The sequence below is a fragment of the Orcinus orca genome, chromosome 4 (assembly GCF_937001465.1).
Source record: "Orcinus orca chromosome 4, mOrcOrc1.1, whole genome shotgun sequence".
NCBI lineage: Eukaryota > Metazoa > Chordata > Mammalia > Artiodactyla > Delphinidae > Orcinus > Orcinus orca.
In genome coordinates, this window is record NC_064562.1 from 33,667,916 (window position 1) to 33,683,875 (window position 15,960).

At 36.5% G+C, this 15,960-nt stretch overlaps 1 protein-coding gene across 9 annotated transcripts in view; it reads left to right on the plus strand.

The window, feature by feature from the left end:
- ARFIP1 (ADP ribosylation factor interacting protein 1) overlaps positions 1-15,960 on the plus strand; it is a 133,908-nt gene that overhangs the window by 107,460 nt on the left and 10,488 nt on the right. The window contains exon 10 of one of the 9 annotated variants that reach the window (XM_049709117.1): positions 296-436. The exons of the other annotated variants lie outside the window; for them this stretch is intronic. Within the exon in view, the coding sequence (XP_049565074.1) occupies positions 296-301 (6 nt within the window). The 3' untranslated portion in view covers positions 302-436. Of the gene's footprint in view, positions 1-295; positions 437-15,960 lie in introns of those variants that run through there. 9 annotated transcript variants of the gene reach the window in all.

A 15,960-nucleotide genomic window follows, 5' to 3' on the forward strand; every position in this document is an offset into this window, starting at 1 on the left:
AGAGAGCCTAGAGATATTCTTTGGGGTTTTCCGCAGTTGTCATCAAGCTAAGTTTCAGTTTCAACTCAGTAATCATTAATCAGCTATGTCTAAACTAAAATCTAAAAGAAACTCTGATCTTTTTATCTTTTGTGTTTAATTCTTTAAAACTGTAAAAAGATAATGTTTTTCATCTCTGTTATTTTAAGCAATAAACAACTATAATTTGGGTGAAGACTTAGATCCATGAGAAAATTTTTCTTTGTTTTTTATTATTGTTGTTGAGCAACTTTTACCCTTTTCTCTTCTTTTATAGCTCTAACAAAGGGAGGAAAAAGCAAGCCTTTAGGCCTAGGAATTGCCTGTCATTCCTGTTTGCTTTCTTGACAGTTTGAAATGCCTCAAATTGGGGGTTTTCTTCTCTTGTTGAACTACAACTGAATTTGTACCTTAGTATTTCCTTTATACACAATTGTCAGGTAATCTACTTAGCACTTGAATTTTATCAAAATATAATATACTCTTTCTGTTTCTTAAATATTGTATATTAAATGTTTTTAAATGTAAGTTATCTGAAACATCGATGAGTATGCTATTTTGTAATTTGATGATGTCCTGAAGGCTACTGTTTTTTTCTAAAGTTGTTTTTGCAGCTTTTTTTTGTGGGTGGAGGGGTGCCAGGGGAAGGGTTCTTTTGGTTCTCATATCCTGGCTTTTGGAGTGTCCTGCCATAGCGACACTTCTCTTGCAAAATGCGAGACCAGATAACCAAACAGCTAGAACAGTGCAGAAGTAAAATAGTCACTCAGACTGTGACTATCGTTATAAATTTTAGTGGCCAAACGTTGTGAGAATATTTTTGTTTTTTTTTTTTTTTTGGAACTTTAAAAAAAAATTTGAGAGTGACTGGGAGATGGATTCTTTACTATTATCTTAGAAAATTGAGGTGTTTATATGTACTTAGTCTAACCTTCCTTCTCTCTGGCAAAACAAAGGGAATAGGTGTGTAAAATACCTATGTGCATACCGGGGTGTGTATGTGCATGCATTAATGCTGAGAGATGTGTGCACATATCCATGTTTGTCATTTCCCCTTAATGGAAAAACTTGAATTCTTCTACTGTTTACAATCTATACTCTATCCAGCCCCCAGCCCTACCCCCCACCCTCCTGATATATTGTGTTTACCTTTAACCTAAACAACCCTCTGATATTCTCTTCCTTGTTTACTAAACAACACTGAGTTGCATAACAGTAAGGACACAGTTGATTAGGCTCTTCTAATGTTTCTCCTTTCATCAATATTTCTTTTCTTCTAGACCTTTAAATAATGTAACTTGAGCTATTTTCTGACTTAAGGCAGTTTATTTACCTTTTTATTGTACCTTTGAAGGTTCAAAACAAAACAGAAGCTAGAAAATAGAAAACATAGTCAAGAGAGAAAATAGTCATCTCTGGTGCTTTGTAGACTTTGTGGGAACACAAAACACATTGTAAATCAACTATACTTCAATTTAAAAAAAAAAAACACAGAACAAAGTAAACATACTCACATAATGTGAGACAGCTATATATGTAGTTGTGGTTACCCAGTGACTTTATACAAATGTATACTGTAATAGGAAATACCCAAAGCCTAGTACATTTTTATAACAATATGCTGTAAATGTTTAGAAAAGCTTGGAGAGCAAAGGTATTCTTCTCCTTGAGAAGAAAAAATATAAGCCTCTGAATTTAAAAATGGATATCTGTTGCCAAATTTCAAGAAACATGTTAATCATTACTTAATATATACAATCAGATACATTCTTGAAATCTCTTTTTCCCTATTGTCAAAAGAAAAGGACCCTAACTTTTTACTCTTGATATTTTTAAAATAGTCATGCCAGTGATGTACTGTCATCTTTATTTCTATAACTGTAGGCATAAACAGTATTCTTGGTATTTGCTCTTAAGTCAAGTGAAATTAATTTCTGTAGGTAAAAGCACCCGGTTCTAAATAAAAAATAAACATTTATGGATTGGGATGTGTAAATACAGTAAACAACCTCAACACCGTGCCAAATACGATTACCTACGTTTGGATCCTGTGAAACAGTCCCTTAGTCCTGCAACTCTACTTCCACACTTAATTCCTCAGTGTATTTAATCATGTAATTTGATATAATCTCATGTTGTTATTGTTCTTTTTTTCATTCATTTAACAAACATTTATCAAGTATTATACTGTGTACCAGGAAGTGTTCTGGATATTGGTGATGCCCAGTGAGCAAAAGTTAAAAAAATTCAACCCTTAGAATTTATAGCCTAGTAAAAGAAACAACACTGATCAAATCACACCAAAATATAAATGTAAAATTTTGGCTGTGACCAGTGAGTGCTCAGGCTCAGGCTTCCATGTGATGTAGAACATTAACCAGGTAAAGTGAGAAGCAAAGAGTATTTCTGGCAGAAATGGCAGGGTGTGGGAGGTAAACGGCCAGACGATGCAGGCCTTATAGGCCATGTTAGGGAAAATTTATTTGAATATCAGTGGGAAGCCACTGAGAGAATTCTTGGCAAATGATGGGTCTGTTTTTGTTTTTGTTTTAATATTTATTTGGTTGCACTGGGTCTTAGTTGCGACAGATGGGCTCCTTAGTTGCAGCATGTGAACTCTTAGTTGCGGTATGCATGTGGGATCTAGTTCCCTGACAAGGGATCGATCCTGGGCCCCCTGCATTGGGAGCGTGGAATCTTAACCACTGCGCCACCAGGGAAGTCTCGGCAAATGACAGGTTTTAAAAATGGTGCATAGATTTTAGTAGAACCTAAGAGTGAATGTAGGAGTTTAGACAAGAGATAATGGGAGCTTGGATTAGTATTAGTGGAAGTGGAATGAACTGAAGGTTTCAAGAGATACTTACAAGGTAAAACAGAAATACATGTAAAATACTAAGAACAGATTGATGTAATTGGCACCTTTGACATTTTATTCCTTTATTCAGCAAATATTCATTAATTGTTTTTCACATGTCAGTCACAGGGTTAAGTAATAGAAATATAATGGCCTTGTTGTCATAGAGCTTTTGGTCAAGTAAGAGAAATAGACATTAAACAAATAATTACAGAGATACAAACCATGATCAGTGCTGTGAAGGGAAAATAGAGGGGTCTTGTGAATATACAAAGGGGACTTGGCTTGATGTGGTAGAGAAAGTGACATTGGAGCTGAGGATCCAAAGGGATGGAGAGGAGTTACCAAAGGTGTGTGGAGGAAGGAATAGAATATGCAAAAGCCAGCTGAAGGTCAGTGAGGCCAGAGTATGAGGAGAATGGGGGAGAGTAGCTCTGTATGAAGCTGGACCGGTAGGTCAGGCCTACACAAGGATGAAAAGACCTATGTACAAGGTTATTCATCGCAGTGTCACTTGTAATATCAAAAGATGAGAAACAACTGAAACAGTTCAGCAGTAAGGCCTAGTCGAATCAACTGTGGTTCATTTATGCAACAGAATACTTTTCAGCTGTTAAAAAAAAAAAGAATAGGGATGCAATTGATAGAAAGATCCTCAGAACATACTATTAAATGAAAAGAGCAAGGTGCAAAGCAGTGTATATGGTACACAACCTTTTCTGTGAGAAAGGAAGGAAATAAGAATGTATAATCATATTTTCTTGTGTTTGCATAAAGAAAAACCAAAGGAATTAACTAATTAAAATTTTTTACCTATAAGGGGAACAGAGTATTTGGAGACAGGACTGAAAATGAGACTTCTCATTATATGCTTTTTGTGTCCTTTCAATTTTGATCCTACCTATTCAAAGAATAAAATTTGATTTTTAAAAGAAAGGAAAATAGGTATAGATAGAAAATGTTTGTTTTTAAAATAGTATACCTTCTGTTTTCAAAAAGACTCAACTGGATTTCTGTTTTTCTTTTTTTTTTCAATATTTATTTATTTATTTGGTTGCACCAGGTCTTAGTTGCAGCAGGCAGGCTCCTTAGTTGTGGCTCACCAGCTCCTTTGTTGTGGCACATGGGCTCCTTAGTTGTGGCATGCAAACTCTTAGTTGCGGCATGCATGTGGGATCTAGTTCCCTGACCAGGAATTGATCCCATTCCCCCTGCACTGGAAGTGCAGAGTCTTATCTACTGCGCCACCAGGGAAGTCCCGATTTCTATTTTTCAAGCATAGCTTAATATACATATTTATATAACCTATAATTTTCCTCTTAGCTTAAAATCAAATGATTGATTCTGTGTTGGAAAGAATAAAAAAACAGTTTCATCTTTTTTTTTTTTTTTTTTTTTTTTTTTTTTTTTTTGCAGTATGCGGGCCTCTCACTGTTGTGGCCTCTCCCGTTGCAGAGCACAGGCTCCGGACGCGCAGGCTCAGCGGCCATGGCTCACGGGCCTAGCCGCTCTGCGGCATGTGGGACCTTCCCGGACCGGGGCACGAACCTGTGTCCCCTGCATCGGCAGGCGGACTCTCAACCACTGTGCCACCAGGGAAGCCCAACAGTTTCATCTTAAGTGACAGATTAGAAATGATGTGATAGTGCCTTCCATTAATGCAGAAAATATTTTCTTGTACGCTGCCATGTTTGCTGTTCTTAGTGGTTTGACTTCCAGGTCCCTTTAAAACTTTCTGAACACACATGGAGCAGGAAAAATTTGACTGTGATTTGCATTGTCTCCTTTCTGTCTTTATGAAAGAGGCAGAAGTTAACTATCTTTATATGAATCATGCAACCAAAAAGAATTGTGAGTTGTGGGTTGATTTTGAAATTAACATCAACCAAGCCATATCTATCCATAGTCGGTTGGTAATTTGCAGTTCTCAACTGGTGAATGCAGGAGAGAGCACACCCAGCTGACCAGTTCATACAGTCTCTCTGTCGGTTGTGCTACGATTTCCAGCATGCAGTTTTTGTGAAAGAAAGATGTTTTGTACAATAGATTTAAAAGCCTTCCAGAGGGATAGCTGTATAATCATGAGTTTCTGTTTTTATATGTTTGACTTGGTTCTGTTTCTTGGCAATTATATTTAAAGTACTTGTGTTTTCTGACCCCTTTTGGTCATAAGTGACCAACTCATTTGGAGGATAGGTTCATTTTTCTGTTGTTTATCTTATAGGGGAGAGGATTGTTCAGTCCTTTCACTTTGAGTGTATAGGATTCACTTATTAAAATTTACTTCTTGGGAATCCGCTGGTGGTCCAGTGGTTAGGACTCCATGCTTCCACTGCAGGGGGCCTGGATTCAATCCCTGGTTGGGGAACTAAGATCCCACAAGCTGCACGATGCAGCCCCCCCCCACAAAAAAAAATTAACTTCTTGACCATTACTACTGCAATGTCTCTATTCTGTTAGATGGTTGGTACTGTGTATGCCTCAGATCCACATTTCACTTATTTTGCCGGCCTTGGGTATCACCCAAGTCAGTTTGCCAGGTTTTGTGATAAAGGTGAGTTTTTAAGTAAGCAACCAGTGTGAGATTTGAACAGATCACTGATACTCCACATTGGTTTTGGTGGCGGTGGCATTACTGCACTTTTTTTAGCTCCTAGTAGTTACAGTCTCTGCAATTTACTTAAAAGTAAGCCCTTTAATTAGTATCTCTGAGTAAAACCTCAGACGATACCAGCAGTGTTTAAGAACTTGACTTTGCATTGTTCTTTTCCACCTTTCCTTGAAGTCCTTTCAGTAATGATTCAGTGCTTTCCTGTTGACTATATATATATATATATATATATATATGCTTAATTACATATATATATATATGTAATTAGGCATTACAAATAGCTTGCTTTGGGCTATTTGTAATGCCTAATTCTGAAGAAATACTGTATAATGGTATTATGACAAGCTTGCTGACAAGCAACTTACAGTCTAATGGAGAACATTTAGTAAAATCTGTTCTATACAAAATGCTGAGTAAAGCATGAGGAAGAAGAAACCTAGAATTTGATGGAGAAAACCTTAGTGTGGGCTAGAAGTACTTGCTGGGCTGGGTGGCAGTGTGACTTGAGCAGGGCCACACAGAATGAGGAACACGAGCACTGGCAGAAGGAGGTCAGAAAAAAAGTCTGCAAGAAATCCTGGATCATATGTTTCAATGATTTGTAAACTTTTGTTATATTTTCTGTTCTATTCTTAAAGCAGAACAGTATTGCTGCTTATAGATTTTTTTAAGGAAAAATAATGGTTTTATAATAACATTTTAGTAAAGCTTTTCCATTAAGTTTATAAACAGCTGTTAGGTGCACGGGATGAGAATTTTGTAAGCTGTATAAGAGGAAAAAAAAGTTAGCTTTCCAAGATAAAATAACAGAACCATACTTCTGAAAGAAAACTGTTTTGTGAATGTAAAGATGAATTTGAATTGGCCATTGGTTTATCTGTAAGTTCCTGTTGCCCAGTGTCCAAAGGCCAGTGAGAACTGGGTCACCTCATTAATGAAAGGAAATACCTAGTTCCTTAGCTACTCTTCTGGACCTAAATTAATTTTAAACTAGGAGTTCAGATGCTAACTTGAATGATTTCTGCTACTTAATATTTCCTCGAGCAGAGTTTCATTCTTTCTTCCCCTGTGTATTACAGTAGTGCCCAGGGCTTTCTCCAATTAAAGCACAAATCATACTGTGCTATGAATGCCTGCTAGTCTGTTTCTTCTCCTAGAGGTAAGCCCCATGGATACATATTTAGGGCATTCCCTTCCTACAGTAAGTGAACTGATAGACACTGACCTTTAAGTAATCTGCATATAGAGGAAGGTTTCTATAAGTATTTTATATAATATCTATATGTATATCTATAATCTGTGATCTAGATGATCATACTAGTGTACAGATGATGATGCTGAGGTCCAGAGAGGTTAAGTAACTTGCCCAAATTTCTCACAGCCAAACCAGGATTCAAATCTAGATCTGTTTGACTCCATAGCCCTGCTTTTAGTTAAGTAAATGATGTTATAATGCTGCTCCAAGAAAGGCTTGGAGGGAAAAGATTGGAGGTAACGTTGGAAAACAGAAACCATATTGGTCACATCTAAACCTGGAACTCTTGGAGGGAAGGGTGAGGACAGGGAGTGAGCTAACATGGTAAAAGCCATAGAACAGAAGCGCCAACAGGCATTTTTGCTAGGGTGAGAAAACTTGTGCGTTGAGAATTTTAAGGTACCGTTGGATAAAAACGATAAGGCGTAGTGCTGTGACTCACTGTTACTGGAGTTTACAGATTGCGTTTCATCAGTTATCTTCTTTTCAAAACAAAACTGCCATTTTTAACTCATAGGATGCTTTTTTTAAAAAACCCACTTGTCAGTGATTTGTTGAAACCATCCCAGTGAGTCAGAAAAATAAAATCTATTCCACCTCCATGTTTGTCTTTCCTTTTTCTCACTCCCTTCCCAGTGCCCACTCCCATATTTCTGATAGTGCTTCTCTTTTTCAGCTGGTAGCTGCTTTCATGACAAGCATTTCCAAAGCTATTACAAAGTAATAAAATTATACTTCACAAACCTAATAAAAGGCCAAGACAGGTACACATTCCTGCTGTTACTCTTCTGGTTTCTTCCTTACTGGAAAAAGATCAATGATGGGCAGAGAAAGCATATCATCATACATTTTTAAATAGTTGGGAGTAAAGAAAGGAATTAATTCTTTACATATCAGTGGTTGGAGACTTCTTACTAAAGAATGATTTTGTGGGCTTCCCTGGTGGCGCAGTGGTTAAGAATCCACCTTCCAATGCAAGGGACATGTGTTCGAGCCCTGACCTGGGAAGATCCCACATGCCGCGGAGCAACTAAGCCCCTGCACCACAACTACTGAGCCTGAGTTCTAGAGCCCGTGAGCCACAACTACTGAGCCCATGGGCCACAACTACTGAAGCCTGCGTACCTAGAGCCCGTGCTCCACAACAAGAGAAGCCACGCCAATGAGAAGCCCGCACACTGTGAGGAAGACACAACACAGCCAAAAATAAATTAATTAATTAATTTTTTTAAAAAAAGAAAGAATGATTTTGTTCCAGCTTTTCCTTTCATGTTTAAGCCAAGGTACTGCCCCAATATTGTTGTACACTTAATATAAAGCCCTATTTTATATAATTACTGGAAGAGCCAATAAGTACTTTGAAGAACTTAACAATTGTAAATATATTAAAAGTAATAGCTTTTTTAACTAGAAATTACCTCATTTAAAAAAATGACTTCAGTGTCTCTGATAAAAAGGTATGTAATCTAAATTTGATTTGGAAAAAAGTTCATTTGGTAGAAATAAAGTACTTTTTTATGGTTTTGATGCCTATGAAATAACACTTTAAGATTTTTAGTCAATAACTTTTAAGTGGTATTTATCTTCTGTTGATACATGCTGTATCAGCAGGAGAAAGTTTTCAGTGTGATCCACTTGACATCATCTATCAGTTCTGCTCTTAAATTTCTCTTACCCAGTTTCTGTTTAAAACCTCAGCTTGTCTCTGTGTGTCAGTAGTCAGTGCTGAAGTTTGTTTTGCCCTTTAACAGTTAAAGTATTGTATGATATATTTTCGGTCATTCACCAGATGTTGCTATAGTGGTTTTGCTTGTGTCTGATCTGGGTTGCTCATTGTTTGGTAGGTCTTTATGAAAGTTCTTAGTAATTGAGTTCACAGTGATTTAGTATATTTCTAAATTACTCTGTTTCTGATGTTAGGTTTTCAAAGTTGGTCAAATCTGTCATCATCTCACCACAGGAAATATTACCTCTGTCTTCTCCTATTTTAAATCTGCTTTTCTGTCCTGTTTTATTTATCCTTATAACCACTTTAAACCTTTTTAAAGTTAGGAGATAACATACATAAATAGCTCAATATAGATTTTTTTTTCCTGCTCTGTAATTATGGAAAGATTATATGAAAGTTTTTTATTATATGAAAGTTTAATATTGCGTTATTCTTCATAATTTTAGAAAGAATTAACTTTTATCTGTTCCAACCCTTGCATTAGATCCTTGTCCTGAGGCTGTTTAAATGCAACTTCAGGACCAGAGACAAAATAGGAAGGAGGTTTAGATATATCTTTTCTACATTTCTACCCTTCCTTTAACTGATCTGTTATACCTTCTTTTGTTTGTTTCAAACTTTGTTTAAAAGCTTTCTAAAATGTAGAATAGAGGCAGGTTAGAATAGGTGAAAGAACATGGACCAGTCTTGGAATAAACATTCCTGTTTCCCAAATCCAGCCTATCTGCTTCCTACCTGTCTAAAACTTAGGTGAGTTACTTAACTTTCTGAGTCTGTTTTTTTTTTTTTTAATGATAACATGGAGAGAATAGAAGATGTAAGATGTAAGGGTAACATATTACCTGTCACACAGAAAATGCTTCACAAAAGTTAGTGTCACCCACCATATCAAAGAATAGTCTACCAAAAATGCTTGGCTGTTTCTTTGATACTGTATGCTTATCACTTCTCATGATTTCATAGCATAAATATAGAAGTAAATTGAAAAAGTGTAATGACCCTAAAATATTTCCTCCAACTTTTCGGCTTTTTGCCCCTTCTCCTAAAAGCAGGGTTTGACCTTTTTCCCCCCACCTTATGTTCTTCATCTCTCTCCTCAAGCCAGTTCTAGTTGAGAAACCAGAATCTTTCCCAGACTGATCTTTTTTCTTTTTTTTAATTTATTTTATTTACTTTTATTTTTGGCTGTGTTGGGTCTTCGTTGCTGTGTGCGGGCTTTCTCTAGTTGTGGCGAGCGGGAGCTACTCTTCATTGCAATGCACGGGCTTCTCATGGCGGTGGCTTCTCTTGTTGCGGAGCACGGGCTCAAGGCGCACAGGCTTCAGTAGTTGTGGGTCACGGGCTCTAGAGCGCAGGCTCAGTAGTTGTGGCGCACGGGCTTAGCTGCTCCGCGGCATGTGGGATCTTCCTGGACCAGGGCTCAAACCCATGTCCCCTGCATTAGCAGGCGGATTCTTAACCACTGCGCCACCAGGGAAGCCCTCCCAGACTGATCTTTATAAAAAAGCCAGATAGCCTAGTAAAGTGAACCTGATAGACAAGCCGTATACTTAAAATAATACTTTTAAGTCTTGTTAAAACTGCTTATTATATATAGTGACAACAGCACAGTATCATTACCAAGGTTGCAAAAATTATCTTTAAAATTGTATTGCAACTGCTTTTATAATGTTTCTTAATTTTTCCTCTATTGGTAATGATTTGTATTTACTTAATAACCAAAGCATTCTGAAGATTCTTTGTAGCCTGTCAGTCAGAGCTGCACTGAATACATTATATGAGTACAGACCCTAGTGCAAATTAAAATTAGTCAAAAATAAGTGGAGATTGGACTTCCCTGGTGGTCCAGTGGTTGAGACTCCGTGCTTCCAATGCAGGGGGTGTGGGTTTGATCCCTGGGCAGGGAAGTTCTGCATGCCGCGTGGCACGGCCAAAAGTAATAATAGAGTAAAAAAATAGAAAATAAAATTTTTAAGAGAAAAAAATAATTAGAAAAGCAAAATATTCTAAGTTTTTAATTCATTTAATTTAGAAAGTATACTCCTGTTGAGAACTGATTTATTAGTTTATTTTAATTTACCTTTATTTTTTATTTACTAATGGTTTGATTAGATAAAAGAGTCAACTTACCATTGTTATTTAAATTTGCATCTGATTTTGAAGACTACTACCAGAACTAAAACTCGTACTAGGATAACACTTACATAATCAGTGCTAATAGAAAAATGAGATAAGTTGTCTGTTTTGGTATGAAACAGCTTCTGAGATTAAAGTGACAATGAAATTTTATATTTTATTTCCATAATTATAATTGAAAAGCTGTGACTCCCCAGAGGCTCTCTTTATTCCAGGAACTTCTCTGAAGTGCTGATACTTTAAAAGGCTTTTACACATCAACCTTCTCACAGTTACCAAGCGAATGTTTTTGTGAAAATGGGTATTGTATTATTTTGTTGTGAAAACTAGAATTCAGTCCTAAAAAGCATCCTCTTTCCTTTATTTCCCATGGATTAAGTTTCACTGGGTAGTGGGGGACAATTTTAAATACAGCTAATGGCCCCGTTTTGAGGCTTGGGTGGTGGGCTCCCAAGCTTCCCTCAGCTACAAGAAGTGTGTCTCTGTGTTAGGTTTGTTGACTGTCAGGGGTTGGGGACTCTGACTTGTGTTGACAGCAGTAAGGTTAGCTAAAAATTGTCTGATTCCCTTCCCACTTTCTTTCTGATGCTCTAACTTTCTGGGCCATTATAACAGCTCTCTGCAGTTCAGTACGTGAATCAAATCCTGTGCTCTTTTACTGTCTTCTCCAATTCTTTTTTTTTTTTTAATATTTTATTTATTTATTTGGTTGCATCGGGTCTTAGTTGTGGCAGGTGGGCTCCTTAGTTGCAGCTCATGGGCTCCTTAGTTGTGACATACGAACTCCTAGTTGCAGCATGCATGTGGGATCTAGTTTCCTGACCAGGGATTGAACCCGGGCCCCCTGCACTGGGAGTGTGGACTCTTAACCACTGCAACACCAGGGAGGTCCTTGTCTTCTCCAAGTTCTAAAACACTGGGAGTTAAAATTCAAGTCAAAAATTTTTTGTGGTCCGAAAAGGAGTAATTAGTTAGAACCTATTTCTAAAAATTATTAGAATTTCATACGAAAAATACAGAAGCCCTTTAGTTGCTCTGTTGCTCCAGGAGCCAAGGGTCATCTGAAATTGGAAAACAAGAAAGGCCAAATAATACTAGTAGGTGGAAAATTACTGTGTGACTCAAGTAGGTTACTACCATTGAAAACCTTAAAAAATAACTCAATAACAGGGAAGAGTGTTTATAAACTGGTACATAAACTTTCAGCTAAATTTAATACATCTCTAATAGAAGTGCCAGTTTCTGTCCTTAAAAATAAATAGAAATAATGTTTTTCTACTGAAAGAAAGCCTTTCAACAGAACGGCTTTTTGAGAGCCATTTGAGTTTCCAAATATATGTGTACCTCTATTTAGAAAGCAATTTTCTCAGAAAGTTTTAGTAGAAAGGAACCATAAAAATTATCTTACTCTCAGTTTCTTCATTATGCAAGTGAAGAGAGTTCATATGGTTAACTTGAGGCAGAAATGGGAGTTGAGCGCAGGTTTCCTGAATCATTCTCCTTCAACTATATCAGCCTCCTTCTGCGGTTAACAAGAAACAGGCAAAGAAAAAGGTTATCTACTTAATGGACATAGAAAATAGAAAATTAATAAATGGTTTATTTGTGGTAGATTTGCCTTGTTCCTAATCAGGAAAATGGCATTTTAGGGAAGGAAATTTTACTTAACGTGTGCTTTCCAAAGAATCAAAATGCATCACATACCAGTTTGTAAGGATTGTAACATCATATTTTAGGGCCAGATAGGAGTTTTCCTTGAACTCTCTGAGGTGTATTACTTGTAGAATCTACAAGCAAAGGTGAAAGTCTCAATTATAAACAGAACTGACTTATGGCTTTAGGGAGAATTAGAAACTAGAAAGATTATTTGAAACTTTCTGATTTAGTTTCTTTTTTAAATCTATCTACTCATTTATAGTCTTTATTTTTTATACTACATTTGAAACAAGTCATGAAGCTTCATTATTTTCCTTTTTTCTTTCTTTCTTTTTAAAAAAGTATTTGGTATACACACAAAACAATATATGTAATGCATTCCTCTCAGGTCAGTACCTAGCTGTGGAATAGCTGGGTTGTATGTATACATACACATGGGAATAGTAGGTGCATGTTTAACTTTTTAAGAAACTGGAAAACTTTTCCAAGATGGTTGTACCATTTGACATTTCCACCAATAGTATATGAGAGACCAATTTGTTCCACATCCTCACCAATAAGGTATGGTTAACCTTTCATTTTAGCCATTCTGGTGGATGTGTAGTAGACCTCAGTGTGGTTTAAATTGGAATTTCCCTAATAAATAAAGATGTTGGTCATTTCATGTGCTTATTTGCCATCTGTATATTTTCTTTGGTGAAATGCCTGTTCAGATTTTTTCCCCATTTTTTCTTTAGGTTTGTCATTTCCTTATTCATTTGTAAGAATTTTTTGTATATTCTAGCATCAGGTTCTTTGCCAGATATGTTTTGCACATATTTTCTCCCAATAGGAGAAACTAGATAACATGCCATGGGACCAAACACAGCCTATATATATATATATATATATATATATAATATATATATATATATATATATATATATAATTTTTTACAAAGGAAAAACCAATAGGGATGATAAGCAAAACTCAGAATAGGGAGGAAACTTGCACAAGCCTCTTAGATAGCCGCAGACAGCAGAAGCAAGAAGACCTACAATCCTGCAGCCTATGGAACTAAAACCACATTCACAGAAAGACAGACAAGATGAAAAGGCAGAGGGCTACATACCAGATGAAGGAACAAGATAAAACCCCAGAAAAAAAAACTAAGTGAAGTGGAGATAGGCAACCTTCCAGGAAAAGAATTCAGAATAATGATAGTGAAGATGATCCAGGACCTCGGAAAAAGAATGGAGGCAAAGATCGAGGAGATGCAAGAAATATTTAGCAAAGACCTAGAAGAATTAAAGAGCAAACAAACAGAGATGAGCAATACAATAACTGAAACGAAAAATAAACTAGAAGGAATCAGTAGCAGAATAACTGAAGCAGAAGAACGGATAAGTGACCTGGAAGACAGAATGGTAGAATTCACTGCTGCAGAAGAGAATAAACAACAAGAATGAACAGAAATGAAGACAGCCTAAGAGACCTCTGGGACAACATTAAACGTAACAACACTCATATTATAGGGGTCCCAGAAGGAGAAGAGAGAGAGAAAGGACCTGGGAAAATATTTGAAGAGATTATAATTGAAAACTTCCCTAACATAGGAAAGGAAATAGCCCCCAAGTCCAGGAAGTGCAGAGAGTCCCAGGCAGGATAAGTCCAAAGAGAAACACACCAAGACACATAGTAATCCAATTGACAAAAATTAAAGACAAAGAAAAATTATTGAAAGCAACAAGGGAGAAATGACAAAAAACATACAGGGAACTCCCATAAGGTTAATGCTGATTTCTCAGCAGAAACTCTACAAGCCAGAAGGGAGTGGCATGATATATTTAAAGTGATGAAACAGAAGAACTTACAACCAAGATTACTCTCCCCAGCAAGGATCTCATTCAGATTAAACGGAGAAATCAAAAGCTTTACAAACAAGCAAAAGCTAAGAGAATTCAGCACCACCAAACCAGCTCTACAACAAATGCTAAAGGAACTTCTCTAAGTGGGAAGCACAAGAGAAGAAAATGACCTATAAAAATAAACCCAAAACAATTAAGAAAATGGTCATAGGAACATACATATCAATTATTACCTTAAACGTGAATGGATTAAATGCTCCAACCAAAAGACACAGACTCGCTGAATGGATACAAAAACAAGACCCATATATATGCTGTCTACAAGAGACCCACTTTGGACCTAGGGACACATACAGACTGAAAATGAGGAGATGGAAAAAGATATTCCATGCAAATGGAAATGAAAAGAAAGCTGGAGTAGCAATACTCATATCAGATAAAATAGACTTTAAGATAAAGAATGTTACAAGAGACAAGGAAGGACACCACCTAATGATCAAGGGATCAATCCAAGAAGAAGATACAACAATTATAAATATATATGCACCCAACATAGGAGCACCTCAATACGTAAGGCAACTGCTAACCACTATAAAACAGGATATCGACAGCAACACAGTAATAGTGGGGGACTTAAACATCTCACTTACACCAATGGACAGATCATCCAAACAGAAAATTAGTAACGAAACACAAGCTTGAAATGACACAATAGACCAGATAGATTTAATTGATATTTATAGGACATTCCATCCCAAAACAGCAGATTACACTTTCTTCTCAAGTGCACATGGAACATTCTCCAGGATAGATCACATTTTGGGTCACAAATCAAGTCTCAGTAAATTCAAGAAAATTGACATCATGTCAAGCATCTTTTCTGACCACAACGCTATGAGATTAGAAATCAACTACAACGAAGAAAAACGTAAAAGCACAAACACATGGAGACTAAACAATACATTACTAAGTAACCAAGAGATCACTGAAGAAATCAAAGAGGAGATCAAAAACTACCTAGAGACGAATGACAACAAAAACACGATGACCCAAAACCTATGGGATGCAGCAAAACCAGTTCTCAGAGGGAAATTTATAGCAATACAAGCCTACCTCAAGAAACAAGAAAAATCTCAAACAATTTAACCTTACACTTAAAGGAACTAGAGAAAGAAGAACAGACAAAACCCAAAGTGAGCAGAAGAAAAGAAATCATAAAGATCAGAGCAGAAATAAAGGAAATAGAAGCAAGGAAAAAAATAGCAAAGATGAATAAAACTAAAAGCTGGTTCTTTGAGAAGATAAACAAAATTGATAAACCATTAGACAGACTCATCAAGGAAAAGAAGGAGAGGGTTCAAATCAAGAGAATTAGAAATGAAAAAGGAAAAGTTACAACAGACACTGCAGAAATACAAAGCATCCTAAGAGACTACCACAAGCAACTCTATGCCAATAAAATGGACAACGTGTAAGAAATGGACAAATTCTTAGAAAGGTATAGGTTTCCAAGACTGAACCAGGAAGAAATAGAAAATATGAACAGACCAATCACAAGTAATGAAATTGAAACTGTGATTAAAAGTCTTCCAACAAACAAAAGTCCAGGACCAGATGGCTTCACAGGTGAATTCTATCAAACATTTAGAGAAGAGCTAACACCCATCCTTCTCAAACTCTTCCAAAAAATTTCAGAGGAAGGAACACTCCCAAACTCATTCTATGAGGCTACCATCACCCTGATACCAAAACCAGACAAAGATACTACAAAAAAGGAAATTACAGACCAAAATCACTGATGAATATAGATGCAAAAATCCTCAACAAAATACTAGCAAACAGAATCCAACA